Source organism: Corvus kubaryi, unplaced genomic scaffold, assembly GCF_017639235.1.
Source record: "Corvus kubaryi isolate FWS band 111438036 unplaced genomic scaffold, C.kubaryi_AGA036_p1.0 split1-37296, whole genome shotgun sequence".
Lineage (NCBI taxonomy): Eukaryota > Metazoa > Chordata > Aves > Passeriformes > Corvidae > Corvus > Corvus kubaryi.
In genome coordinates this window covers 8,841,404-8,869,211 of record NW_024582075.1, presented here as the reverse complement: position 1 = coordinate 8,869,211, position 27,808 = coordinate 8,841,404, and the positions used below count along the sequence as shown (strand labels likewise).

Genomic DNA, 27,808 nt, shown 5'->3' with positions numbered 1-27,808 from the left:
CTGATCTCTATGAAAGGAAAATTCTTGTGTTGAAATGAATTAAAGCCCTTCTTTTCCTTTTTGTCTTATACAAGTATTATATTTTTCTTTTGTCTTATGACTTTTATATTAGCAATGCCAATATGTGTTTTGCTCAAAATTAAGTTCATTATGTCTAGTTTTCCTGAGGAAGAGGGAAATAAAGGCATGATTACTTCCTTGTACTGGACAGAGACAACTTCTCATTTTGAGCAGCTCAGTATTTTATGTTTTAAATAAATAAATAAGCCTCTAAAGAAATAATGCTTCTTGGATTTTGGAGGGGTGATTTGAAATTGCGATATTTGCATGTCTAATTTTCTATAGACAGAATCCAGAAAGCAGGAAAGAATGAGGGATATTTATTTCCATTAAGTGTGAAAAAGACAAAGAAACGTGCCTTCCTGTTAAGATCCATTCTAGGCCAAAACTGGATACATGGAAAACAAATTCATGACAGTGGGAGTCATTGTCTTAGCTTGACTATTAACAGCTGTAAGATTACTCCTGCGGTGACTGTTTTCGTTTGTTCTAGAAGAGTACAGTCAGCAGTGACTGCTCTACTGCTTCTTAAGGTCAGATCCTGATCAGAAGCTTCCCAGACAATAGTTCTAAACATCAGATTTCACTGATAGGAATTTATAATTTGTACTTGCAGGAATGAAACTCTGGTCTTAACTGAGTTATGTTGTGAATATAAGAGTTATTTTTGGCTTGCAGGTGGAAAAACTGTATCTCTGGATTTCCCACAGTAACCTGGAATACAGCATTCCTCAATGCAGAGTGAAACGAGGGAGAGCAAACTACCTTGTTGGTGTCTGAGGATCTTTCCAGGTCTCAGCTTTAGCCCATGGCAAGGCTACCTGGAGCCCTCAGTGAATTGCACAGTATGGAACGCCTGTGCCCACAGCAGCAAAATCCACAGCCCAAGACCAACAACATCTGTCTTGTCTTCCTTGTAAGCACCCTGAAGAGTATGTGGGTGTGAAGGTACCTTCACAATCTTTGATTGTGTGTCAAGTAATGGTGGCTTTATGTCTGCTGATACAAGGTACACCCATGTCTGCTTAGTCAATTTGTCTCTGAGGCTGTAAAAATAGCTCTGTTTGACTCTGAGAGGTTGTTTCAGGCTTGTTTTTGTTTCTGAATTGATCTTTAACTAGTTTCCAAGAACACACAAGGGCTGGAGAGAGCCTTGCTGCTACTTGTGTTTCAGACTTTGCAGTTTGGGGCAGAAAGTCTGTGACCATGTGTTCCCTGCTTCACTTTGGTTTTCCACAGAACATGCTGCTAGTGTTACTAGCACCTGTTAGGGCACCCTGTTAGAGCAATTTTTAGTGTTCACCTGCTTTTCGTTGAGCTGACAGGACCTTTGGCTATGAAGAAGGTATGTGGGCTCTATGATACATGCTGGACAATCAATGTGTGGACAATTGTCCAGAGACCCTACTTTTCTTAAGCTTTTGCCTTATTCAGGCAAGATTTCCAGAGTATCGGTGTTGCCAATAAAAACGGTGAAAATTATCAATAATACAAACACATGGGTTTGTATTACAATATGTAATTAAACATGTAATGCATATTACAATTTTAATACCAGCAATACCAAATTAGCTGTTGTTTATAAAGCAATAAAAATTTGGGAATTTTTCTATGTGTCAAGGAGTTGGAAAGATACCCCAAAGATACACACTCTGCTTAAGTGTCTCTTGCTCTAGTGCCCTGTCTTCACATAAGATGAGTATATTCTGTAACTCCCAACCTTGGTTAAACCAAAAAATGTTAAAGGAGGAGAAAAGGAAATGTCATAGATAATGCTGAGGGTTTTTTGTGGTTGTACCTCATTTTGATTCTTCCATATCCAAGTTATTCTGAAGTAAGCACTGAATGTTGCTGAGTGTCATCCTACACAAACACAGTGTCTTTAACATCATCTGAAGATCAAGGTTATATTTATGCTTGGAGGTAATATAGTAGTATTTGTTTAGACTTTGTGATTGAATGAGAAGGAAGAGTTTATCTATGCAAACACATTTGACTGAAGGGAAATGCTTTTTCTCATGGAAAACAGACTGAATATTCAATCACTAATTTGCAGAACCAACAACTCAAAAGAAATTGGTCTGTTCCTTCCACACACATCTAATGAAATGTAGCCAGAATTAACCGCATATAAAGGCACTCCATATGACACTTGGTTGCAGTTTCCATCCGGTTGCAGATTTTTCACTTTGAACAGGCATCCACTGGGCAGGGAAGATTCACAGTACTATAGGAGTGTGATGGTGATAGGGGGGAGCAAGACACAGCATGACTCCTCCAGGATTTCAGCAGGGTGCTGCTCTGCTCTCCGGCTCTTCTCTGCTCCAATGCTCCTCCTTAAGGGTTTCTTTGAGAGCATATGCCTGCTGGACCTGGAGATGACCAACTTGTTTTGATCAAGTAAAGCCCATAAAAGCAACCAAACTGATGCTGAATTAGGTCATGCTGATCTTTCCAGGAATTTGAACTCTGTTACCAATTCTTTGCAATATCAGTAATGTTAGGGATAAATTGGTGTAAAGTATGTCATGCATGGTAGTAGATCTATGATTAAGTGTTTATATCCATGTTCTTTTAAAATGTGTGAATCAAAATTATTTTAACCTATTTTTTTCCAGCTAAAATATTAATAATGCCACACAATGAATTTTCACATTGAAGGAAACTATCCAACATCCACTAGATCCACACTGAAACAAAACTATTGAAACTTTCTACCTGCCTCAATTAGGCTTTCCAAGATATCCATCACTCTAGAAATTAAGATATTTCTTGTGTCCCAAACTGTACCAGCAACTGCCAATTAAAATACAACTATTTAATCATGTTAAATTAGAGCTACGATAATACTAGTCATCGCCTAATAACATTTTGCAAGCCACTAAGAAAGTAAAGTGTTGCCAAGAAGGCTGTTACCCTTCCACACTATAAATCAATAAATCATAACTGTACTGTGTACCTTCACTTCTGTTCTACCACACTGTGATACACATAAAACATAAAGCAAGAAGCCAGACATGGGTTAAGTAATTTAAAACAATTTGTAAATTGTAACTCAAGAGGCCTATTAATTAGTAAATCATTCATAATCTTGAAAGCATTTAAATGCACTTGATTTCAGTAGAAAAATGCTGCCTTCAAGACTGTAAAAGACAATATTCTCTTCAAGTGTTTCTGTAAATGTTTCAACATAAATTGTTGAAAGTAATAATCAATTTCAACCATTCCACCAATGCTACATGTGTCATAAACTAGGACTAACCAGAAGTCCTATATTTTTATCCATTAATAACTGATATTTTCATTATTATTCCCAAACTCATCTTTTTGAAGTTGCAGACATGGGTTAGAACTTTCGTCTCTTTTCTTTGCTCTTAATTAGCTGTTTTCTGCTAATTAAGCAGAATGCTTAATTAATCCTTCTTCCCAGCTTTATTCTCATTTTATTAATAGTCAGTGGTGGAAAATCACCAGCTCTGAACTCCTATAGCTATGGATGTTCACAACAGGAAAGGGCACATGCTATGAAATAATGCACTGGTCAGATTAGAAAGGATTTAGAAAGGGCTGGGATTTTTAAGGCATTTTTAAGGAATTTTTATGTGATCCTCAAAACACTGGCTGAACCCTTTGGGTTTCCTCTGCCTCTCCTGGAATGGCTTAGGTGCCCCTTCTTTTTTTTTAGGTGTCATAAAGTGCTCCCTGGGATAGTTCAGGAGCTTGATATGTGTGTGTTACACCAAAAAATAAAAACAACTTCCAATCAGAGAGTCATGGGTTCATAGAATAATTTAGATGGTCAAAGATCTCTAAAATCACTGAATCCAACCCTTAACCCAGCACTGCCAAGTCCTCTACTAAACCATGTCCCCAAATGCCACACATGTTCAAAATCCTTACAGGAACAGTGAGTCCACTACCCCCATGGGCAGCCTGTTCCAGAGCTTGACACTTTCAATAAAGACCTTTTTTGTAATATTTAATCTAAATGACCTCTGGCAGAAGTGGACAACTTCCTCGAGTCCTATAGCTTGTTATGTGGGAGCAGAGACCAACTGCCACCTGGTTGCACCCTCTTTTCAGGTAATTGTAGAAAGAAAGAAATGTCTCTTCTAATCCTTTCTCGAGGCTAAACCACCCCAGTTCCCTCAGCTTTTGCTTGTCACACTTGTGCTCCACACACTTCTCCAGCTTTGCTACCCTTCTTGGGACATAATCCAGCCCCTCGATGTCTCTCTTGTAATGAGGGGCTAAAACTGAGCCCAGGAATTGAGGTCTGGCCTCACCACTGCTGAGTGCAAAAGGTCTATCATTTTACAGTGCTAAGTACCTTAGTTAGCATTAGAAATAAACCTAGAATGGAAAAGAATCAGATTATCCGTGTCTGCTAAACAGATTAAGTGTCTCCTACCCTTGAGAAGTCATTCTTGAGGAAGACCACATCACTAAGAGTGACCTTTCGGAGAAATGAACAGGGCAGTCTCAGCCTTGGGCACACATGGACTAGAATCAAAATTTATTGACTGCAGCAAAAAGACTGATGCAGTGGCCGAGATGTGTCTGGATTCTGTTTGTGTAAACACCTTGGCTGGTGCCACATGAAGGCTGGTATTCCAGCCCTGGGAAACTCCTAGTGAAGAATGAAACACTTAAAAGGAGGAAGTGCGTAAAAGAAAAATATAAATACTTCCCAGGAATGCTTACATTGTTTAGGCATTTCAAGGAAAGAAAACAAATCAAATACAAAACACAGGGAATAATAACAACAATATTTCTGGAAAGAGTTCTTTCAGTGCATTGTTTATTTAGTGCTTCCTTGCTGTTCTAATTATCAACATGATGTGCAGCATTCATATAGAAAAAATAATGACTAAATCTGCACTGATGAAAGAACAAGTATCACAGAATCACAGAATATGCTGGGTTGGAAGGGACCCACAGGGATCATCAAGTCCAACTGAGGAGGAGCTTTCCATTTCATATTAGCAAGTGTTCAGTCAACTATTTTAATCTTACCAAAATTCCACAACATCTAGAAACAATGCCTATCTATAAACCTTTAGTTAGACCTTACCTGCCTTTGGTGCTGGAGAAGGTGCCTGTGAGCACTGTTTCCATCTATTTTTCATATCTGGGCTAGAAGTGCAGTCAGCCGATGCCATGAAAAGAGAGGTGCCATTGCAATTACAAGTTCATCATTGTATTTCAAACTGCAGAAGACTGATCAGGAGCTCCAACAAATACACACCGGGCAATAAAGCTCTCAGACCACACACACATGGGAGAAAGAAAAAGTGCAGTTTACCTAGGGAGTTCAGATGAACTTGTGCAAGCTACCTGTTAGGCAAACACCTCTAAAGTCAAGGGGTAAATGGGAACTGCTCTTCATCTCAATCTAGCACAAGTCCAGTAGCCTCCCTGCACCTGCAACTGCTGCCTCAGGTAGCCCAAGTACCTGTGTGCCCAAAAAAGAGAGTCCATCTTGGGAAATCTACTAGGTTAGCCTTGTCCTTGCATGCCTGGGCTGCTGAAAAGCCGCAGTTAATGTCCATGCTGGGCAGTGAAACCTACACATGTCAAATGATCCATCAGTGTGGCCACAGGATTCTTCAAAACTTCTTAACAGCTCTGATCCAGACCCCTCACACAGGCAGAGAATAAAGTTTTGGGGGTCTGGGATGTTATGGCAGCTTAACAAAGAATCAAAATGTGCATCTGTGTGTGTGTGTGTGTCCATTTCAAAAATGTTCGATGCTAATCCACATTTATTAAAATTAGTGGATGATTTAAATTGTTTCCATTGAAATTTAAAGTGAGTGAGAAGAAGATGGCTCCCTGCCTCTGGAGACCATTAGAAGATACCGTACACAGCTCTATCCTTGTGCATTTTTTTCTGGTTGCATTTGAAATTCAGCAGCATTTTGCTTTGGGAATTTGCAGTAAATAAGACATGTCAGGGAATTTATATAAAAAGTTAGCTGCTGGAGATACATGGCCTGAAGAAGTGTTTTTGCAAAATAGAAAGTAGTAATCTGTGAGTTTGGAGCGCAATACTCACAGAAAAAAAAAAAGATAAAAAAGTATGTGTACCATCTTTCCATCATGCTGGGCAGAGCCTGCAGTGAATCAGTTTTTTTCTTCTTCTAAAGGAATATGTATTTTTCCAGCATCGGATGCAATATAAAAAATCCAGGAAAAAAAAGAAAAGAAAGAAAAGGCCCAGCTTCAGATTGTTTGTTTCTTCAGGTACATGGCTTATTTATCTTTCCTTTAGAAGGAAAGTATCAATTGCTATATATATCTGATGACTTCATTAGTTGGACATTGTAGGAAAGAACATCTCCCTCCAGCAGAAGGTGCCATGAGAGTAATAAAATTTAAATTATTTAGAGCTAGAAATAGGAATGTTGCTATTGTTTGGAATCTTCAGACAATTTCTGTACTGGAGGAGATACCTGAAGAATTCAGCTAGGGTTAATGAATAAATTAAAAGTAAGTCCTAAGAAAGTTGTAAATTCAACTAAAGTAAACTGTTGCTTCTTACAATTTAACCTCCTGCTATATGTATGATGTAGAAAATTTTTATATTTAGCCACATAGTAAATTTGATCCCAAAGAAGGACAGCAGAGGAATTCAACCATTGAAGATGTCCCTGCTCATTGCAGGGGGGTTGGACAAGATGACTTTTAAAGGTCCCTTCCAACTCTTACCAGCCTAGGATTCTGTGATTCTGCCTTTGTTTGTTTTGATATATTTGATTCTTGCTTTAAAAAAGGAAAGAAAGAAAATTCCGCTACTTAAAATTTTTCATTTGAGGATTCTTTGTGTGGCTTTCCCCCCTGCACTGTCCCATACTTTTTGTTCCATAAATGGATACTAAATGAGGACACAATGACATTGTTCTTCTTAGCCTTAGGCTGTGGTACAATGCTTATGGTGAGCTCTTACTACAGCAAAACCACTCTTAATCTCTGGTAGCTGTGTAGGAACTGTTCTGCTCTAATTGTAATAGTTTACACTTCTACCCATCTATTCATCTTTAGAACAAATGAATTGAAATTTTTAATAGTGTTTTTTACTTTTTTTACATTTATATGTTTAATCCAGTGTGTCTATGTATACATATGCATACACATACACATATACATATGCATATGCATAGAGAGATACATATATTTACATAACTATGTAGTGACATTGGTTCCCAGCTTTGACAGATCTGCTGGGCACTTAGTGCTCACTCTATGTGTGTGTGGTTTTAAATTATTGTATTACATTTAAAAAATAACTTAAGCACTAGGAATATAATTTTTATTCTAGATGAAATCACAGTGCACAGGTGTTTTGAACTTTTTTTTTAACATTAAAAAAAAGTTTAATAGCTATTAAGAAATCTTCAAGAAGTATTTTTATTACTACAGGAAGTTAGCTCACAGCCCTGAAATAATCACTCAGTCAAGCACAAGGCCACTAAAAGGCAAATTAATAAGTTGCTCATGAGGCAGAGTCTCTCTTTCTTCTTTTTTTTTTTTTTTCTTTTTGGCAAATGAGATGTATTACTCTTAGTTGCATTGAATAGCTTAATTTTTAAGGTTAACTGCACATACATGTTCAACCATGTATCTGTAGTAGTAGATCCTGAAGCAGCAGGACATCACTTACTGTGGCTAAGTAAAGAACTGTGCAAGACTTAAGGGACTGATCTCAGCCAACAGAACAGTTTCAATAAAGACTTAGTCTTAGTTGAAGGCAGTTATAACAGAATTACAGATAAATTTCACATTACAGCTGGTCAAGTGATTGCTAACATGACATTCTTCAAATGGCGGAAAGGGACATTCTTTTTGTTAATACATGCATGAAACACATTTGTGATACTTAGGCTACTAAACATTATTGTTTTCTCAAACAAAAATATTTATTGTATTTGATAAAACATAACAAATTCTATGCCAGTATTAGTGTGTTTATAAATTAAAAATTATTGAATTTTTTATTTGGTAGTTGAACTCCCACAAATAACAAGCCACAGCCAGGTGTTGATGAAGAATCCCCAGATTAAAATGTTTGTGTCTAGTGAGTACTTATGAATAGCACACACTTATGGAGATAGATGGAGCAACCTCTTATGAAGGGGCCTCTGCTCACACAGGCTGTTAGGCCTAGGAGTACTACAACAATTTTTTTCATATACCAGAGAAGCTAGTTATTCTAGAACAAAAATTTACTACCTAATAACTAAGCCTCTACATTTAAAAGATTCTTACTGAATATGGTGTGAACAAAGGCAGTGTTTTGTTTTCTGTCTTCAAACTCTTGCTCAGTCTTGTCAACTTCAATTAGTTGTTAGCTGAACTTGTTCAGAAGCAGTTTCAGTTTATACCATAAGCAGATACATAAGCTGTGAAGTATTTTGGGATCCAGTGTCCCAGGACATTCAGTATTTGTACTGTTCAAGGGCTGAGAGACTGCTGTAGCTCTTTGGTCTATTGTGGAAGAGAAGAACAGCAGAAAACCTTTCCTTAGGAAAACCTTTTGTTTTTCCATGGGAAAAAATTCTGATAGGATTCATGGGAGAGGCTAGAAAAAGAGTTTTAGACATGTATTGCAGAGTATTCAAAAAGAAAACACCTTGCACAGGGTGTCTGTGTGAGGTACGTTTTAGAAACAGATACCATGCATTACAATTTTGAACATAATATGTGTTTACAGGTGAAGCAGTTGGCAATTCATCTATAATTTTTTTCTTTCATAACCATTCCATGTGAAATACATCATGTGTTCACCAGATACTTGTACATTAGCAATCCTTATCACCTTGGAATAAATCCGTGAGGGATACTGTGTGAGAGAACATCTCTGGTATTAACATGGAGACAGCCAAACTGTGACATTTCAGTACAATCTGAAAGGACTTTCCAGAGTGCTCAGTGATCTGTAGACTCTCAGTAGCATTTGATATGTGGATATCTTTTGGCATCTGTGTCAACACACTCAAAATGTCACTCAAGACTGTCGCAAGCATTCTAATATTCCTTGCCAAACCAATGGCTGTGTTTCAAGATCTTTTAAGATCTGGTGGTGGTGCCCTTAGCCAGAACATGAGCCCTTGCACTTTTATTGTGGCTTTTTGTTGCTTTCAGCAAGGAAACATGAGTCTCAGTAGGTTTAGCTTCTGCTTGTTGAGAGCTCATCTTGGCTGAACATGAACTCCTCCTGTTGACCATGTCCTTCTTGGGCTCCACCAGTAGATCAGTGATAGCACAGTATTTTGGTGGTTTTGGTCTCTCAGTCTTTCCATTTGCCATCCTGATGAAGGAAGATATTTGTCAGCTGCAGCCTTAAAGAGGAAACTGAAATAATCTGACTGAAGAGTGCTCTGTCTCTGGGCCAGACACAAAAACATCATAGTCATAGAATCCCAGAATGGTTTGGGTTGGAAGGTGACAGGAGCCAGAGAGCGATGAAAGCTGATAGCTGTGCAGACCTTCTAGCCTTAGTGCCGTGAAAAGCATGGGACAGATAAAAACTCAAGGCAAGAACAAGAAGCAGAGACGAAACAAAGCCCAAGGGAAGAACAAGAGGCAAATACAGGATGAACAGGACGCCATTACCTGAGCCTCTGGGGCAAAAGGATGATTAGGCAGGACACTGCTGTTGCAAGAGGGAATCTGCAAGGACTTGATAGTGTTGCTATGGGAATGGGGCAGGGGGGTTTGAGCCTATGGATCTACCCGGGAGTAGTAAACTATAGAACACTGGTAACTTGTACAGTAAACTGGCTTTGCTTGCTACATCCAGAAGAGTCCATGCTTCTTCAATCCCCGCAGGAAGGGACCTTAAAGATCATCTAGTTCTAATCCCTTACCATGGGCAAGGACACCTTCCACTGGACCAGGTTGCTCAAAGCCATCCAGCCTGGCCTTGAGTGCTTCCACCATGGATGGAGCATTCACAGCTTCTCTGTTTCAGTGCCAAACACCCTCACAGTCAAGACTTTCTTTCGAACATACAATCTAAATCTTTCCTCTTTTAGTTTAAAACTATTCCCTCTTGTCCCATCACCAACTGCCCACATAAAAAGTTGCTCTCACTCATCTTTTTATACAAAAGGATTGCCATTTATTTATTTATTTATTTATTTATTATTATTATTATTATTATTATTTTCATTTATTCACACTCCCAATCCCCTCCTTCTCCAGAAATCTGTAGCCCATTCAGTGGTCTGAGACAGCCTCTTCCTGCCTCCTGTGACCAGGCTTCCACCAAAGGCATCATATCCTTGGGCCGATCCCACTGCAGAGAGGATGTCAGTGAGGCATTCACTCTCTGAGGCAACCCCTTGTCTGTGCTTGTTTCAGGGAGAAGCTGACAGAACAATTCCTGACAGATTCAGAGTCCTGCCAGCCACTCACTATGGCAGAGTTTCAGTCTGTGTAGGATTAGGTGAATCAGAACAGCAATCTGTGACAACGTTGGACTAAGCTTCATGGTGACATTATGTTTTGCAAAAAGCCGTGGCTGAGAGTGTTGTGCCAAGCACAGCTGTTCGCACTGTGGGAATCAGAGAAGGAACAACATAAAGTGTCATCCTCTGAGGCAAAACTATGTCATCTATGTGCAAAATTCAGAAGTGAGTTGACTAGTGTGGTGGTATCTATTGCATTTGGAATTGCACTTCCCTGGAGTTGCAGAAGCTGATGGTTCGCACAGGCAACTCTTTGAGACTGGGGTACAATTTTACATGCAGATTTAACATCTTTCCTGAGCAATGAGGTGAAGAGATGGGGAAACTCTTCAGAAAATATGCACCTATCCTTTTTTGTTGTTGTTGCTGCTCTTAAAGCCTGAGAAAATGACTGGTTTTAAGTGCTCTGTGAGTTTTGCTGAAGAGTGAATTTTTGAAACAGTTAATGCATCGTCACTTCCCAGTGAGCTCCCAATGGCACAGTTGCTCTCTTGCTTTGCATCAGTTGCTTACACCTAATTGGTTCCTACTGTGATATAGATAACTTATATGGAGGCTTCACACAACTTCAGAACAGATTTCTGTATCTAAATATATACTGGGATGAAGGTTTCTACTCTGCTGTAGGCAGGAGAGAGTTGAGCACACAGATGTTGGGGTCCCTCCCCTGCCATGGAGCCCTGGGAGAGGGGCCCTGAGGGCACAGACACGGGGTTTCCCTGCCCCTGCTCAGCCTCGTTCCCATTGGTTGGTTTGTGTTCCCTGCGCGGGCAGAAGGACCCTTGGTCCTGTGACTGGAACAGTTCCTCGGCAGAGCTCCGGCCATGCGGCTGGAGAAATAAATATCTCTGAAACATCTAGCAAGAATCTGTCTGTCCATATATATTTCCTTTCCACGGGACTCCTGGTTTGATATATGTGTGTTGCAGTATCCCCACTGCAACACACAGAGGTCTTGTTCACAAATCTTTTGAGGCTTTTTATTTGTGTTTAGAGAAACATTCAGTCCCATCCCTCAGCAGAGAGCAATGCTGAGTCACATACTGTGTTATTGCTGCATATCAGCCCGGTGCTTGACTGAAGAAAACAGCCAGTCCTTCCTCCATATTCCTTTTATTGGGTATCAATGGCAAAACAAAACTTGTTTTCCATGCAAGGGCAGGATCTTCTTTCCTTCTGCCTCTTCCTATTTCCTCTACATTTTTTTTTTCTCAAACAGTGAGGGAGGGTTAGTTTTGCACAATTTATACCCCAAAACAGCCTTCAGTGATGTGGACAGATACTACCATTATGGAGCTCAGGACTGACCAAGGCTTACAGGGTTTAGTCCTAAGTGTGGGTTTTAAATTAGCAGAAGAAGTTGTGGACTCATATTCTACTATTTTTCACCCGAAATGGGATGGTGCCACAGAATCATAAACTGCTATCAGATCTTTGGATTAATTAATTGAGATTAGATTATATCAAGATGGAGCTCTGATAAACACATGTATGCTTTAGTTTAGGGATAAGTTTTGCTATTAAGTGTCACACTTTAACAGAAATGGCATATGACAATACAGTTTTCAAATTTTCTTTCCTGTAGCCAATTTTTGAGACAAGCCTCAACTCCCTTTTAACTTTTTAAGAATAAAAAAAAGACTACAATTTTTCTTCAGCATCACAGAACAGTAGGAGTTAAATTTTCTTCTCGGTTTTTAAGGTGTTCGGCTGAAATAACAGCTGAAGTTGTGTTGCAATTTTCCCAGCTTGCAGAGTAAAATCTGTCCCCAGTAGTTTAGAATATGCCTTTTTCTTCAAAACTGCTAAAACTGTCAGTGTGAGTTTGGGTTTGGTATTTTTGTGTGGCGCTTTTTTTTTCTTTTTTTTTGGGTTGGGGAAGAGAGTGAGATGGAGGCAGGTTCTTGGTGAGGTTTTTTTTGTTTGGGGGTTTCTTTTGTATTTTTTTAGAGGCGAGGGAAGGAGATAGGAGAAGAAAAGAATGGATTAATCTAGAGCGTCCCATAGAAAATATGTGCTGACCAAACCTCTTTAGCCTTTATTTAAACAGTTTCAATAGACAGCAACCCTCCACTTAATCAACAATAAAACATTCTTTTAGGTGTCTGCCAACCTCTCATCTTGGCCAGTGCGTTTTATTTGGAGCTTGTAATAGGAATCTATTTTTCAAACTGCCTGCTATAAGAGCCTTCTCCCCTCCTGCTTCTGCTGAGCATGGAACAGTCACTGTCTAACCTCTCCCCAACCTCAGTGAGCCAGGAAGATAATTAACCATTTAGCTTAACCCTCAGGGTGGCATCCTGCTCAGCATGTACAGAGTTAGACTGTGCTCCCCCAAATGACTAATGGATAAAGCTCTGGAAAACTTCACAGGGAGCAGTTGTCACCCACTTGGTACAGAAGTTAATTTTAGCACTTCTCTTAATCGGACTGCCCAAATTATTTTGATGTAAGTGAAATAACAAGCTTACCATGTGGTGTTGCTCCACATGAAATGTATTTTGTTAATTTATATTGTTGGCCATAATATCTTCTGTCCCTGATTCACTCTCCATATTATGCAGTTGTGGTACTTTAGAAATGCCAAGGATGATCCAGAAAGCTAAAGAAGAAATTTTTTTTCTTTCACCAAAACTAAGGAATATAAACTTGAATGCTATGCTAATCCTAGATATTACGCAGAATTTAGAGCAGAAGTTTGAATATGTTTACCACCAGTATATGACAATTTTATTTTCACACCTTTTCCAAATATATTCTAAACCCATTTCATTTTGTTAATTTTTTAAGGAAGATAGTAGAGTAAAGGATATTCTGGAATTTCTACTGCAAGTTTTACTACTTGTTTAGAGACAGTCAACCCCAACCAGAGATGAAGTCACTGGGATGTAAAGGTGTATTGGTCTGCCATGAGGCTTGAAAATTTAGTCACCTAAATTCCACTAATGAATTAGAACCACTGCCACTAAATGTAGGTGGGAACAGAATCAATTTTACTGCCACGTTTTCGATGTACCATGGCAAAGGATCTTTTTCCAAATAAGAGATTTTCTTTCCTATTAGTCCTCACAGAACATACAGAAAATTATTTGTCCAGAAACTGAATTATCCAGCAAGCATCTGTATTTTATTTTCAGGCTTGAAAGGTATTGTCAAGAACTTATCAAGATACAACCAAATTCCTGGAACCTTTGAAAAGCTAACCTTCACATATGTTTAACAGCCTAATTTCTAAAAATTTTTTGATAAATAGTAAATTTTTTGCTGGTACAAAAATTATTTTCTCTGTAAAATTTCTGACATATTTTGTTGCCAAAACCTTGGTAACTGGGATTTGGCAAATGATTTCTTTCTTGATGTTCCTCCCCTTAGAAGATTAAAAAATCCATAGCTCACCACAAAGCTAATCAGTGTTGTGAGGTCTCTGTAACATTTAAGATGATCAAGCATTACTATTTTTTAAGAAGACTTCACTGACTTTGATTAGCCTAACAAGAAAAATCAATACTTTAAAGACTAAACCTACAAATGCTTTGGCATCATGCAGTGTTAGGAAAACTTCAGGCAAACAAGCATGCGTGGTATTCAGATTTCCATTAGTCACTTAGAGTGGAAAATCTGACGTGATTGTCAATTAGTGGGATGGGATATTCAGCTTATTTAACCAAGAAACCAAGTGCAGTGTGAGGCTCCTTAGTTAAAACAAATATCTCATTACAAAAGTACTTTGACATTTCTTCTGTTTATTTAAGATCAGTCATCATTCAAGTACTTAAAAGCTATAAAACTGAAATCATACAGCTTTACCAAAAGTAGATCATACCCTTCCTTTTCAAGTTTCAGCACTTTTGGTGAGTTTATACAGCACTGAAGGTTAATGATGAGCTCATACCTGCTTCAGATGTCTATTTAAAAAATAGAAAGGCACTGAACATCTCCCTGTTGCTGCAGCACACAAGCCTTTCTTTCTTTCTTGTGCTCAGATTAATGATTTGATGCTTCCCGAACTGTGAGTCAAAATAGCTGCTTCTGCCTTTCTGCACTTGTGGTTATGCTGCCAGCGTTCAGGAAACTTGTGTCAGTGTGTACCTTATGCAAGCAGGACTCAAAGGCCAGTGTATTTTGAATTGCAACAATATTTTTGTTTGATTTTTTTTTTTTTAAGGAGTTTCTTCAGAATTTTGTCAGGTTACAGTCACTTTTTTATGCCTACAAATGGATTGTATAGAATTGCATGGGAGGAATAAAGTGCTGGCTAGAAAATGTGGTTGTAGCTTGTCCTGTCCCTATGCTCTGCAGTAATGGTGACAGATGGTGACTCAAGATTAAACTACTCTAGTTTTCAAAGAGCTGTTAAGCCCTGATTCATCAGAACTTCTTCTACCTATAACAATGTGCCACCACTTTTCTTGATTAGGGTTTTGTTACTTATTACCTCTATTGTTACAGTAAAGGCCCTATCCACACCTCATGTAGGGTCAGGTTAGTACTATTCTTGAGAAAATGATGGATAGAACATATTAAAATGGGTGCTTTGCCAGATGCAGGATGTCCTGGTTTATGCTCTTTTCTTGTTGGCTCTGCAGCTGGACAGATAATAGCTCAGATAGGAGATTTATGTTTCATTAAGAGGCCAAATATGTTTGGTTTGAAGTTAAGGGATCAGGATAAAGAACAGTCCAATCTTGTGGAACCTTATCAATATGGGTAACTAAGACTGTTGGAGTTTGCTGTGCCTGAGGCCATGCCACGGACAGGAGCTAGACACTGTCCATAAATGAGAGGAAAGAAGTCTTTCAATGCCTGGAGTTTAGCAGTGGCTGCTCTCCTCCAGCTCCAAGGAGGAATCTCTTCCAACTCCAAGGAGGAATCTCCTCTGAGAGCAATGTGCTGGTGATTTTTGGGTGAAGTGGTCTCTCTTCTCCATACGCAGAGGTGGTGAAGAGAAAACTTCTAATCAGTCGAACTCCCACAGCAAACAGCCAGCTCATATCACCTCCTAGGTTGACAAGCCTCTCATTAAGTTCTTTATAAATCACCTGAGTCCTGTTCCTGCCATGCACAGCCAGGAATTTGGTTTTGGGGTAGTTACCTTGGCAGACATCCATCCCCAAGGAATAATGCAAAACTAACCATTTTGGTGCACAGGTGGCTTGCCTTTATCAAAAGTGCTGAATGTACCTGAGGAAGAAATTATGAGCTTCTATCACCAAAAAAAAAAAAAAAAATCAAAGGGTCCAATTTTCTGTCAGCCTGTTCTGCCTTCATTTGAATTTGAAAAAGAACACCTGGATGTCGTGGTAGCTAAGTCCACTTTACACCCTTCAAGTTGCCTTAGAAGTGGTCTTTCCTTACAACACTGTGCTAGAAAGTTCTCTCTTTGTCTAGATCCTGCTGGTCACTGGCCCTCTCCCCCTCCCATCCCTTTTCCCATTGGCCTCTGTTATGGCATTTAGCCTTGCCTTTGCCCCCTAGCCCTCAGACTATTGGTTTTGGATGCTCTGCCCACCTTTGGGAGTTTTCAGGATAAAACTGGCATGGGCTTTCCATGCTGAGTTCTTCTTGCCTCTGCCATCCTTCAGCTGTGCGGCCATTAAACACCTCAGAATTGCATGCAGAGAACCCCTCTCGCCTCTTTGTCTCTGGTTCGTGCGCAGACTGTGTGTGTGAGAAGCTGTTCGTGACTACCTGCAAAGGTGAGATTGTGTGCACGCATAGGTGCTGGGAGAGTGCCGCCTAAGCGGTCCACAAGGGACCCAGTAAGGACAAATGTCCCATCAATCCACCAAAGCTCTCACTTCTTTACCTGGCATCCTGGAAAGAATCTTGTGAGGTTGTGAGATCCAGAGCAAGCCAGCACCATGCCTGGTTGGGTGAGCCTAGGAGTCTTGGCTGACAAATCTCTGAGCAGAACTGTGTCCCTCCCTTGGAGGGGTGAGGGCAGGAATAGCTAATTATGTCAGTTTTTCACCATCAAACTCTTCCATTCAAAAGTAGATGATGATTGTCTAATATTTTACAAAGACCAAGGCCAAATGAAACTGGCTTTCTCTAAATTCTGAAATTCTCTCAAGCATATTCAGGGAATAGATATTTTAATGTACCAAATGGAGACAACATATTATGATGTTGTTGATATTTTTGGCAAAAAAGAACAACCGGGTGAAAATTTTTTATTGTTTTGGTAGTTGGCTTTGTTGTTTGTTTGTTTTTTACACTACCCATGGACTCAACACAATTACCATAAAAAGGTATTGGCCAATGTCTTCATATGACATCTGAAATACAGAACAGAGTTAATCACCCATCTTCAGCAGTAGGGTGTGCCAATTATCTGCCAAACAGCTTGCATAGTTCAATGACTCCAAGCAATTTTGCTGACATCCTGAAAATAGGTGTTTATGCAACAGCCTGTCAAACATAAATAAAAGCAAGATATATGAAGAAATTATGTTCTGTGTCTCAAAGGTGGTGATTTTTTGTTCTTTCACTTCTTTTAAAGATTGTATGATAACCAGATCATTTAAGAGTGCAGCTGGTTTCTGCCCTCACATTAGCTTTTTCCTCAGCTTCTACCAAGGTTTGCAAGGTCTGTCACATCAGTTTGGAGATGCCCTGGTCTCTCCTTCAAGAAGACCCCTCTATATTTACTGTGCTGTGATGTGTGTGCCTCCTTCTTCCTTTATCTCCTCTTCCTCCTAAGACACTCCTGCAAGCACCTGGCTTAATACTACTACAGTTGGATCAGATTTGGCCATTCAGCATCATTTGAGAACAGTGAATTCCTGATTACTATTCACTGTTATTACATGGAGAGATGCTTTATTTCTCAGCCAAAACATTTTTCCCAGTCTTGCAAAAATTTGCTTCCTTATTGATGTGGAAAGTCTGAGTAGGCAGTGCTGGAAAACTCAAATGTGATGTGAGAACAGTGCTGGAAAACAGTTATTATAGTGGAGACATAGTGAACAGAGGAAAAAATTACTTGAAGAATTGTAGATTTATTTCCTTTGGTTGTCTCACCACATTCTGAAGGAACCAAGTCCTCCCTCATTCAAAAGACTATATGTTCACTTCTAACTGGTTTCAGTGACATTAATTTTACCTTAAAGGAATTTCCCAGGTCTGTGAGTGAAGGTGAAATTTGGTATATTCACATATGAAATGAAAGTCCTGTGCTTTTCCACTGAATTCTTGATTAACTCCTTGCAGACCTTGCTTAAGGAGGAATTTGGAATGTGATGATACTGGGTAGAGGATGGGAGCAACTATTATCTCTGGCCTTAAGTGTTATCAAGGAGTACTTGTTACCAGAGATTTCTCTCCTGTAAGAAGTGATCATCCTATTTTTATTTCATTCCTGTTTTGTCCCATGAGTAACACAACATAGAGTACAAGCAGCAGGAAGACTTGTATAATTTCCTAATAGAACTTGCCTCTTGGGAAAGTCTGAGGAGTTGGTTTATCATCTTTTTTTATCTCCCAGAGATTCTAAAAAGAGCAGATTGTAGAATGGATTGTGTTAGTCTTATGACATTCATCCATTTAGAGGTACTGTATAGCCACAAGTCTTGTACTGATTTTTCATACCACCTGTTAGTCATTTGATCATGACTGCACCTGCATAGCAAGCTCCACCACATGTGCAAGGTACTCGGCAGCAGCTAGGTGTTGGAGGAAAGAGTCCAACCTCAAATGAGAAAACTGGCCATATTCAGGGTGGTCCAAGTGAAGTTGAAGGACCATAACAGCATTCCTTGCAAACTCCAGAGGGGAGATCTTGATATGTCTGTTATTTGCAGCTACTTTTGAAAACATATGGAGGATGAGCAAAATACTGGTAGGAAGAAATAAGAAGAAAAACCTGCTGTCTATCATATTTTCAAGAGGGAGAAAAGGGCAAGATGGCAAATTGTCTCTGAGCTTAATAGAAAGTTCTGAAGAAATGCTTGGCAATTTCAGCAGTTTACAAGTATCTCGAGGAAAACAAAGAACTGAGAAATGGTCAATAAAGATTTGTCAGGAACAAATCATGTCTAAACCAATTTAATTTCTACCTTTGAAAATATGGAACAATATCTTAACAGATAGAAACAGCAGACGTTATGCATTCTGCTTTTAGTATAAAGTTGTTGTGTTGTTTCACCTGACACTTTTCTGGTGAGGAAGCATGTTGAGCTGTATGTGCTGAAGACTCAATGCAATACTAGCTGGAAAACTGTTCCCAGAATTCAGCAGCTTAAAGTCAGGGAATGTGACCTCTGTGTGGCACTCATCAACAGTTTGCATTAGTTATGGGATGATGAAATAAGAGCACAGTCATTAAATTCAGAGCTAACATCAGGCTGAAAAAGACTAAGAGTGTATGAGCAGGCTTAACTTTAAAATTGGCTTTGACAAGCTGGTGAATATGAGTCAACAAAGACAAGTGCAGAGCACTGCACCTCAGTGGGAAACATAATCTTTTCAAATGAAGAGCAAACTTCAAGAAGAATTCAGACTACTGAATAATATAATTCTAAAGGATAGAATGAAAAACAACTAAGTCAACAACATTTTGAGAAAAAGGGACCTAGGAATGATTGTGGTCCATGGGTTGTATGAGATACTAGTGCTGATCATGTGAGAAAGTAAGCACTTCTATAGGAGTGAAATTAGAAGATGAGCTGTGTGAGTAAGGTGAAATAACCTTTCTTCATCATTCAGTGCTACAAGATTAACATGGCAGTGCTGTATTTTAGACAATATTAATGAAAGAAATGGTCAAAGATATAGGATCAAAGGTCCCCAAGAGGAAGACAAAAATTATTTAGAGGTTTGTCTAACAGGGAAAATAAGCCTTTAAATGCACAAAAAAATTTGCAAAAGCCAGTCAGTCTGTTCTCCTACACAGACAAGAAATGCATCAGAAAGCATTGAGTTTACCTTGCAAAAAGGGAGCTTTAATTACTAGCTAAGGTATTTCCTTAGGGATAAGGAGGTACTGTGCAGAAAAGTTGTGGAGCACTGATGTCATGTTGTAGTTGTGAAGAACAGGTTAGGCAAACATTCTTCAGGAATGACTGGTTTGATTGATGCTGCCTTACTCCAAAGGATGGAAGATGGCCCTCATGAGGTTTCTTCTCATCTTCTACTCTGTGGCATTGACCAGTTCAGTTATCAGGAAGACTTTAACCAAATGTCCAAACTAACTTGCAAGCCTCAGTGCAGCTCAATGCAGACTAGGGGTGGAGCAGCTGGGAGACGCCTGTAAAATGAGCCTAGATTTTAGGTAAAAATATATTATTTTAAACCTTTTCTGTTCTGCTCACATGTAAAATAGGCATTTTATCTCTTTCTGTGATTTTCAGGCTGACCACAGGTACCCCAGGAGAGGTGTGTAGCTGGTAGTCAAACTCAGCCGGACATTTTGAATTAAAGTGCACAGCAGAAAAAAATATTGTGATCTTGGATATTAAAGTACACACAACTGTTGTATTAAACATCAGCAGATTGGCAAGGGCAGCCCTTTTGTGTAATAGTTCTCCCTTTTAAAAATAACATGCTTTCATTTAGCAGTAAGTGAAAAACAAATAGTCCTTAATTTGAAACAGAATTGTTTACTTTAGATCAGTCATCCATATGCAGATGATTCAACTATTGATTCAACTGTTTCAGTATCTTGGTAGCAAGGCTTTTTTCAATTTTCAAATTGTATCTCTTTGTCTTTCATAACACAAACAATGGAAATGGAAAATTGCTCAAGCTGTAATTATGAACATTGCTATTTTCTCTTCTTTATTTAGCTCCCTAATAATTCTGAGTGTTTGCTGTGTCTGAGATGAATAGATAAATGTGCACTTCTTTCAATAGAAAGAAACAGGACTTTGTTCTTTATGTCAGAATACATTTTTTCTCAAGGTAATCCTTTCACAGCAGACTAAAATGCAGCTGATCAGATTTTTCTTCATATAGAGAGATGCATGTATGAAGGCAAAAATGATACAGAAATTTTTAAAAATCTACCATAGAGAATGCAAGCAATATCAGTGCAAAAGCTGACACTTCAAGGATGCTGCTTCCCATCAGTGTTATCCTCACTGCACAAAAAAACCATGGGAATTTGACATTCATGCTTCTTATTGGCAGAAGAAGTGGTCTGCACTTGCTTTCCTAACGAATTAAGGGTCATGGCTGAAAACAACTGTTATTTTCTGAAATGCACTTAATGCAAAAATCTTGGCAGATAAAAACTCACTAGTAGAGAAGCCAGGTAAAAAAAAGACAAAACAGTCCTTTGTGTGTCTATGTGCTCAGAACAATAAGAACTAAAACCCACTTATGTGAGTTGACCTAAACTACCAAAGATCTAAACAATTAAGAAAACCACTAGTAAAGGTACATCTTATGAGGCTGATTTCCAGAGTTGCCTATGGATAAAATCTTGCCTTCCACAAGAAATTAACTTTTATCTTCATAAAATATGGACTATTTTGAAATATTTATTTTGCTGTGTAGCACTTCTATTGAAGAGTTGCACATGTGTCTTTCAGGTTTCAATGCCATGGTATCAAGACAGCTGACAAATTGCATTGGGTTTATGAGCACTCTGTTATTACATTCTAATACTGCAATATTAATATATTTTCATGTAGTTACAATATATAAAATATAATTGAGATTGTTAGTAAAAAGCTTGAATTTCCTTCCACATTCTTCTACAAATCTGTGGCACCTACAGTGACCACTTGAAATTGATGTACTCTATTCTGAGAAAAAAGTGAAACCCATCTAAATTTGCCAAATTGTATTATTTTGAAATTTCAGAATTGCTATTTTTGTTCTGCCTTCCTTCATCAGAAAATGCTGAAAATATCTGTGAAGAAAGTTTTTTAGTTTTACAACTAAAAGCCTGAAATTACACTGGCACATACTCCCTGACTTGTGTGATATAGGGAAATGGTGTGATGAAGTCATTTTCCTCAGTCCTACACACCAGTTGGATTTAGTACCATCATTGTATTAAAAAAATACTACTTTAAGAAATGATACCGTGTGTGCAAAGCCACTGTCGTTTAGAGAAAGTGTGGTATATTATGTTTGCTTTCTATTGTGCTTCTTCACATGCAAGCTTTAACATCTATGCTTGTCATCATCCCTAAAGAAGCACTAATAACAAAGTTTTTAAGTTTATTATGTCATATCACTTTATTTCAGGACTGGAAGATTTTTCAACTTAAAGCACAATGAAACTGTGATCACAATTGAGTACTATACCAAAATGGTACCTGCTCATAGTGCAGCAACCTAGGATTTTCACTGATTTAATCATGTCTTTTTTTCTGCTGACTTAATCTTGGTGGCACAAAACATTTTATATATATAAATATGCAGTGTGAGGGCAGCTGTCTTTCTTTCCCTAATGTATCTATAGATGTCTGCATTATAAATACATAATCCTTCTTGCCCCTGACTCAGTTTTTAAATCCAGTGGCATTTGAGCTTTAAAGGTTAATTATACTTTTAGCGAGCAAGTGTTCTGTTACTAGCTTAAAATTTGCTTTTCATTAGTCAATATGCATGATTTTTTGCTTCTCTTTGAAGATTCCCAGAGCTGTGGACATCCTTTCCCTCTCCCATCCCACTGTCTACAGCACAGTCCTAAATAATGTTAGTGCTACAGCACCCAGAGTTGTATCAGAAGAGAGGAACTCTCCACCTCATGTGCAAGGAGAGCTGCTGTTTCCATGCACTCTCCAGAAAAGATTAGTTCAGTGCTGGGAAATCAGAATGTGTTGAGAGACTGTTCCCAGACAAACAGCTGCTGTGTTAGATTTGCATCATCGAGGGATTGATAGATTTACTCTGGGCTGCTTTTTTTCCTGGAGATAAGAATTCTTGTCTTTCTGCTAGTTATATTTTAACCTTTCCTTATTTGAGAAGCTAAACACAGCAGACTTTGTGGGAAAGACTAAAGTAACTTGCAGTGCTACTGCTTCAAAGACACTTTTTCTGTTGCACATCCAGTCCACTAATAGCTATAATAATAATAATAATAATTTAACGCTTGTAGTTGCCTTATGTAATGTAGAGAAACTAATTAACAGATGTTTTGGGTACTTTATTGACTTAAAGTGGACCCTTTCTGTGGATTCATACACGCATAGTATGCACTTAGTAAACCAGAGCCAGAATCCTGGCTGTGGCTGTGTCAGCTGGTGCTGAGAAACTATTTTTAGATCTTCAGCTATTTAGGTAATTGGAGCTTTTCCCTCTTTTAGCTAATGAACTCTCTATTGTATAACTCAGCTGGCAATCAGCTTGGTGCAAGGGACAGGGAGTGCAGGGGACCCCATGAAGCACTCTGGGAAAGTCAAAACACTGCTCCAGGTTAAGGACCTGGGCACCCAAACAAAGAATTACAGTATCTGTGTAGGTGGTAGATTCATTAAGCAGCACTGAAAGGGTTGGAACACTTGATCATGTTTACTTACTAGGTTGAAAATACATTAGTGTTAACCATTTTTCTGTGTAAAATGTGTTACAAGGACTCTCAGTGCTGCTAACTCAGGAATACATGAGCATCTAGAGAGAACCATTCCTGTCTCTAACAGTGAATGTCATTATTTGGGCAAGCCACCACCTCTGAGAAAGAGAGCTGGATTCTTACCAAGTACAATATTTCCGTATAGCTATAACTTCAATGCCTTCAAATTTCCAGCTCAAATGGTAGACAAGTGTAAGACACATTGGGTAGGGCTCAAATGCTTGGCACTTAAATCCAGAATCTATTGTTCCACTCTACATCTGGGCCAATGAGAGAGAATCAACAAGCACCTAACAAGACAAGGCTAGAAAATATGAAATTTTTAAGGACATCTTCTGAGTGCATCAACTACCAGACTGTTGCAGTAGTACAAGGAGTAATAGTTTAAATCCAAAGGTCAAATTTAGATTTGATATATGAAAGAAGTTTCTTTTTTTACATTGAGGGTGATGAAACACTTGAACATGTGGCCCAGAGAGGTGGTAGATGTCCCATCCCTGGAAACATTCAAGGTCAGGTTGAATGGGACTCTGAACAGCCTCATCTACTTGAAGATGTCCCTGCTTATTGCAGGGAGGTTGGACTAGATGGGCTTTAAATGTCCCTTTCAACCCAAACTATTCCATTTAATTCAAAACTTTTGGAAAACAATAGCGAAGTTCAAACTCTTAACACAAAATTTTGGAATTTTGATTCAGTACTGAGATGCATGGACTCTATCAGCAGAGCAGAGCTTGATTTTAACTATTTTTGGTCCTTTTTTTTCCCCTTTAGATGCTTCAGTGCAGCTCACAGTGATGAGCACCCCTCTTCTGCAAAAGCATCCTGGGTTACACCATGAAGACACTTGGAGTTTGCCCAGCAAGTGGAAATAGACTCTTTGCCACAGCTTTAGGATGGCAAATCTCCTTTGCGCTGCCCCAGCTTCTGAGCAGTGCCACTCTGGGCTTCATGATGGACGGAGTGGGGAGAGCTGACAAAGCAGTGGCTGCATCCCTTTCTCTACTGCTTTTTCTTAGAGCAAAAAGCTCTCCTGTGCCAGTGCATGGCAGGTGGGCTGTCACAACTGTCCTGTAAGGAGGAGAGAGCAAGAGAACAACTTTTTGTCAGAGCACCTTGAGGCAACACTAGGAGCTTTTTCAACTGCTGCCTTGTTTCTAAATTTTCTATCAGTTACCAGACTCATCTGTGGCTTTTCTTTTTTTCTTTCCCCCTGTGTAATTATTATATAACAAGGGTCATGTGAGTACAAAAAAGTCCCCAACAATAAAACATGCAGTTTCCCGGTTTGTCGTTTCCCAGTAGTGATGACTTCTGGCAGTGAGCTTCATATGTCCTAATCTAAAACAAAGGCAGCACAGGAAGAGAAAGTGACTCAGTCTCTGAGTCTCAGAAAGTAAACACTATCTCACCCATCTAATCTGGTTTTTATGAGCTTGAATGAGGTGTTTTTCTAGGCTTGGATTTCTTTCACATGGGGATATGTGTTAGGAAGAATGGAGATCCCTTGTGAAACTGATAAAATGGTCCAATGTTCTTTAGCTGAAAGATTTTAGAGGTATTGTGGTTTCACCCAGCCAGCAGCCAAGCCCCACCCACGCAGACACTTGCTCTCTTCTCCTCAAGTGAGATCACAGAGCAAATTGAGGGATAAAAGCTAGAAAACTCATGGGTTGAGATAAAACCAATTAATTAGGGAAATCAAAAGCTGCACACACAAACAAGGCAAAACAATTACCCATGGGCAGTCAGGTGTTCAGCCATCTCCAGGAAAGCAGGTCCCGATCACATGAACAGACACTTGGGAAGACAAATGCCATCACTCAAAATGTCACCCTCTTCCTCCTTCTTCCCCGACTTCATATACTGAGCCTGAGGTCACACGGTCTGGAATATCCCTTTGGTCAGTCGGGGTCACCTGTCCCAGCCGTGTCACCTCCCATCCTTCCAAGCAACTCGAACTTCCTCACCAGCATGGCAAGTGTATTAACAGCAGAAAAGGCTTTGGCTGTGTGTAAGCGCTGTTCAGCAATAACAGAAATATCTCTATATTATCAACTCCCTGTTCAGCACAAATCCAAAACATAGCCCATACAAGCCTCTGTGAAAAAAATTAACTCCATCCCAGCAGAAACCAACATAGCTATGGTATGTGCTTCCCTCAAGGAAATGACCTTACTTCAGTGCTTTGTTTTCTCCTAAAGAGGTTTATCAGTACTTTTTATGGTGGCTTGGGAAAGAAGAGGAATGGGATTTTTATCAAGAAGGAAATTTAGAGTGCTGTTTACCCACTGTCCAAGTCAGTGCAAGTCACCTGCTGGGGGAAGCCCCTTACACCTGTAGCAGTTCTGTTTTTCCTGAGCCTGCAGATGTCCCAGCTGTCCGCCAGTTCTCCTGCCATGTGGAAAAAGACAGGTGCTTGCATTTTCAGCAGGGTCATGGTCTCTTCCTAACTGAAATACCTCAAACCTCAGGTTTGCCTGAGCATCTGTCCCTCTTATGTGGCCCTGTGCTGGGAAGCAGGCTGCTTCACATGTGCAGCTCTGTGGAGCGTATCCCTCATTTCTTTGCTGTGTAGGTGTGTTGTCCCTTCACCTTCCTCCTGCAAACATATACCCTAACAAGTATGTCTCCCCAGTGGGGGAAACTCTCTCTGCACTTCATCTATCTAGATTTCCATGAGGCTGAGAGAACTAAAGGTGTATTCCAGCTACCAACAGCTGCTTCATCTTGAGTGTCAGTCTCTTCTCCCTGGTAACAAGCAATAGGAGGAGAGAAAACAGCCTCAAGTTGCTCCAGGGTAGGTTTAGATTGAATATTAGGAAATATTTGTTCACTAATAGGGTTGCCAAGTCCTGGAACAGATTGTGCAGGGAAGTAGTAGAGTCACCACCCCAGGTGGCATTTAAAAGATGGGTAGATGTGACAATTAGGAGCGTGGTTTAGTGATGGACTTGGCAGTGCTGGCTTAATGATTGGACTCGAAGGTCTTAAGGGTCTTTTTCAACCTAAATGATTCTATGATGTTATGATCGGCTGCTGTGGGAGTGATTGCTGTGGAAAATCAGGTGCTGGCTAGGGTACTTCTTGAACATCCTTGAAAATCCTTGGGAGCACTGATGATTCTTCTTTGCCTGCTCAACTCTTCTGTCCCCTCCTCCTCCTTCATGAGTCCTTCAAATCATACCTCTTGCTGGCAAAGCAGGTGGAGTAAGAGCAGACAACTTTCCTTCCAGCACCACAACAATGACCCCAAAAGAATGTACTCAAACCAGTGTTGTGTTTATATTTTAAAAACCCACTGACGTGACCTTCGGCTGAGCTGTCCTTCCAGTCATCCCAGGAAGATATTGTCAGTCAATGTTTTGTACAGCACTTCTCAAGGCATGTTGAAAGACACTGCAGTGTTAGCCCCATTTCAGAGATGGAAAAATCATTAAATGAAAAATCAAGTAACTTTTAACTTTTAAAGTAGACATACAGAGCCAGGAACTGTGGGCAGCTTTATCTGCGCCAGAAATTCAGGCCAGTATTCTTCAGACTTCAGCATTCCCAAAGAAGCACCTACAGTTATGTACTTTTAGCCACTCTTGGGGCAGTATCTTCCCAGATTAATAAACTGAACTACTAACAAATATCTTGTTAAATTCTGTGCAAGTTTTTTAGAAATCTAAAAGTAACTTGTGTGGTCAGTATTCCCTTATTATGTTCAGGGAGACACGAGAGGTATTTCAGAAATGAGAACAGCAGAAATATTATCTACTTAGATAGCAATTTGAAGTGAATAAATGCAACTCATTTATTGACTAAAAATGTCCTTTGTTGCTTTATTCTGTCACTGAGTGCCAACAGCCTGTGCCATCACCACTATGGTGATTTTGTCCTTATGCTAATTTTGCGACGTATGGCAACGATAACCTTGTAACTCTTGGGCTTACAGGGAGGCAAGGAGGAAGTAAACTAGATGTGAGGTTTTTGTGGTTTTTCTTCCCTGCAATATAGATTTATGGAAATGCTGTTGGTCAGGGGGACTGCTTGCCTGTTACCTTTTGACTGGCACAATGTGCATTCATTTCAACTCTTTTAATAAATCTTCAGAAGGAATAACAACAACAAGAGTAATACAATAGCAGCAACAATAATACTCATGGAATCACACATCATAGAGTGGTTTGGGTTGGAAGGGAACTTGAACACCATCCAGCTCCAGCCCCCCTATCATGGACAGGGACACCTGTCACTATAAGTTGTTCGCAACTCCATCCAACCTGTCCTTGATTCTTTCAGGCATGGGGCATTCACAACTTTTCTGGGCAACGGAAACAGAAGTATTTCTTCTAAATATTTAATGTAAACCTCCTTTCTTTTAGTTCAAAGCCATTCCTGCTTGTCCTGTCCCTCCATGTTCTTGTCAGAAGTCCATCTCCAGCTCTCCTGTAGCCCCTTTAGGCATTGGCAGAGTCTCTAAAGTCTCACCAGACCCTTCCCTTCTCCAGGCTGGACAGCTCCAACACTCAGCCTGTCTTCATAGCAGATTTTCTTCAGCCCTCTAATCATCATCATGGCCTCCTCTGGACTCTCACTACTTCTTGTTTTAGGGAAGTTATGGTGTGAAACACCAGCAATAACAATAATAAAAATAAAATATTAAAATGGAATAATAAAATAGGAAAATATTGAAATAATAAAACCATGAATTAATGAAATACTACAATAACAAAGTAATAAAATAAGAAATAATAATGTAATG

General features: G+C 39.4%; 1 protein-coding gene across 1 annotated transcript in view; it reads left to right on the top strand.

Annotated features, from left to right (window-relative positions):
• The window catches only part of ADGRV1 (adhesion G protein-coupled receptor V1), a 318,059-nt gene extending 293,712 nt beyond the window's left edge, over positions 1-24,347 (top strand). The window contains exon 93 of the mRNA XM_042012970.1: positions 23,833-24,347. Coding sequence (XP_041868904.1) covers positions 23,833-23,933 — 101 coding nt within the window. The 3' untranslated portion in view covers positions 23,934-24,347. The remainder of the gene's footprint in view (positions 1-23,832) is intronic.
• Positions 24,348-27,808: the final 3,461 nt, after the last annotated feature.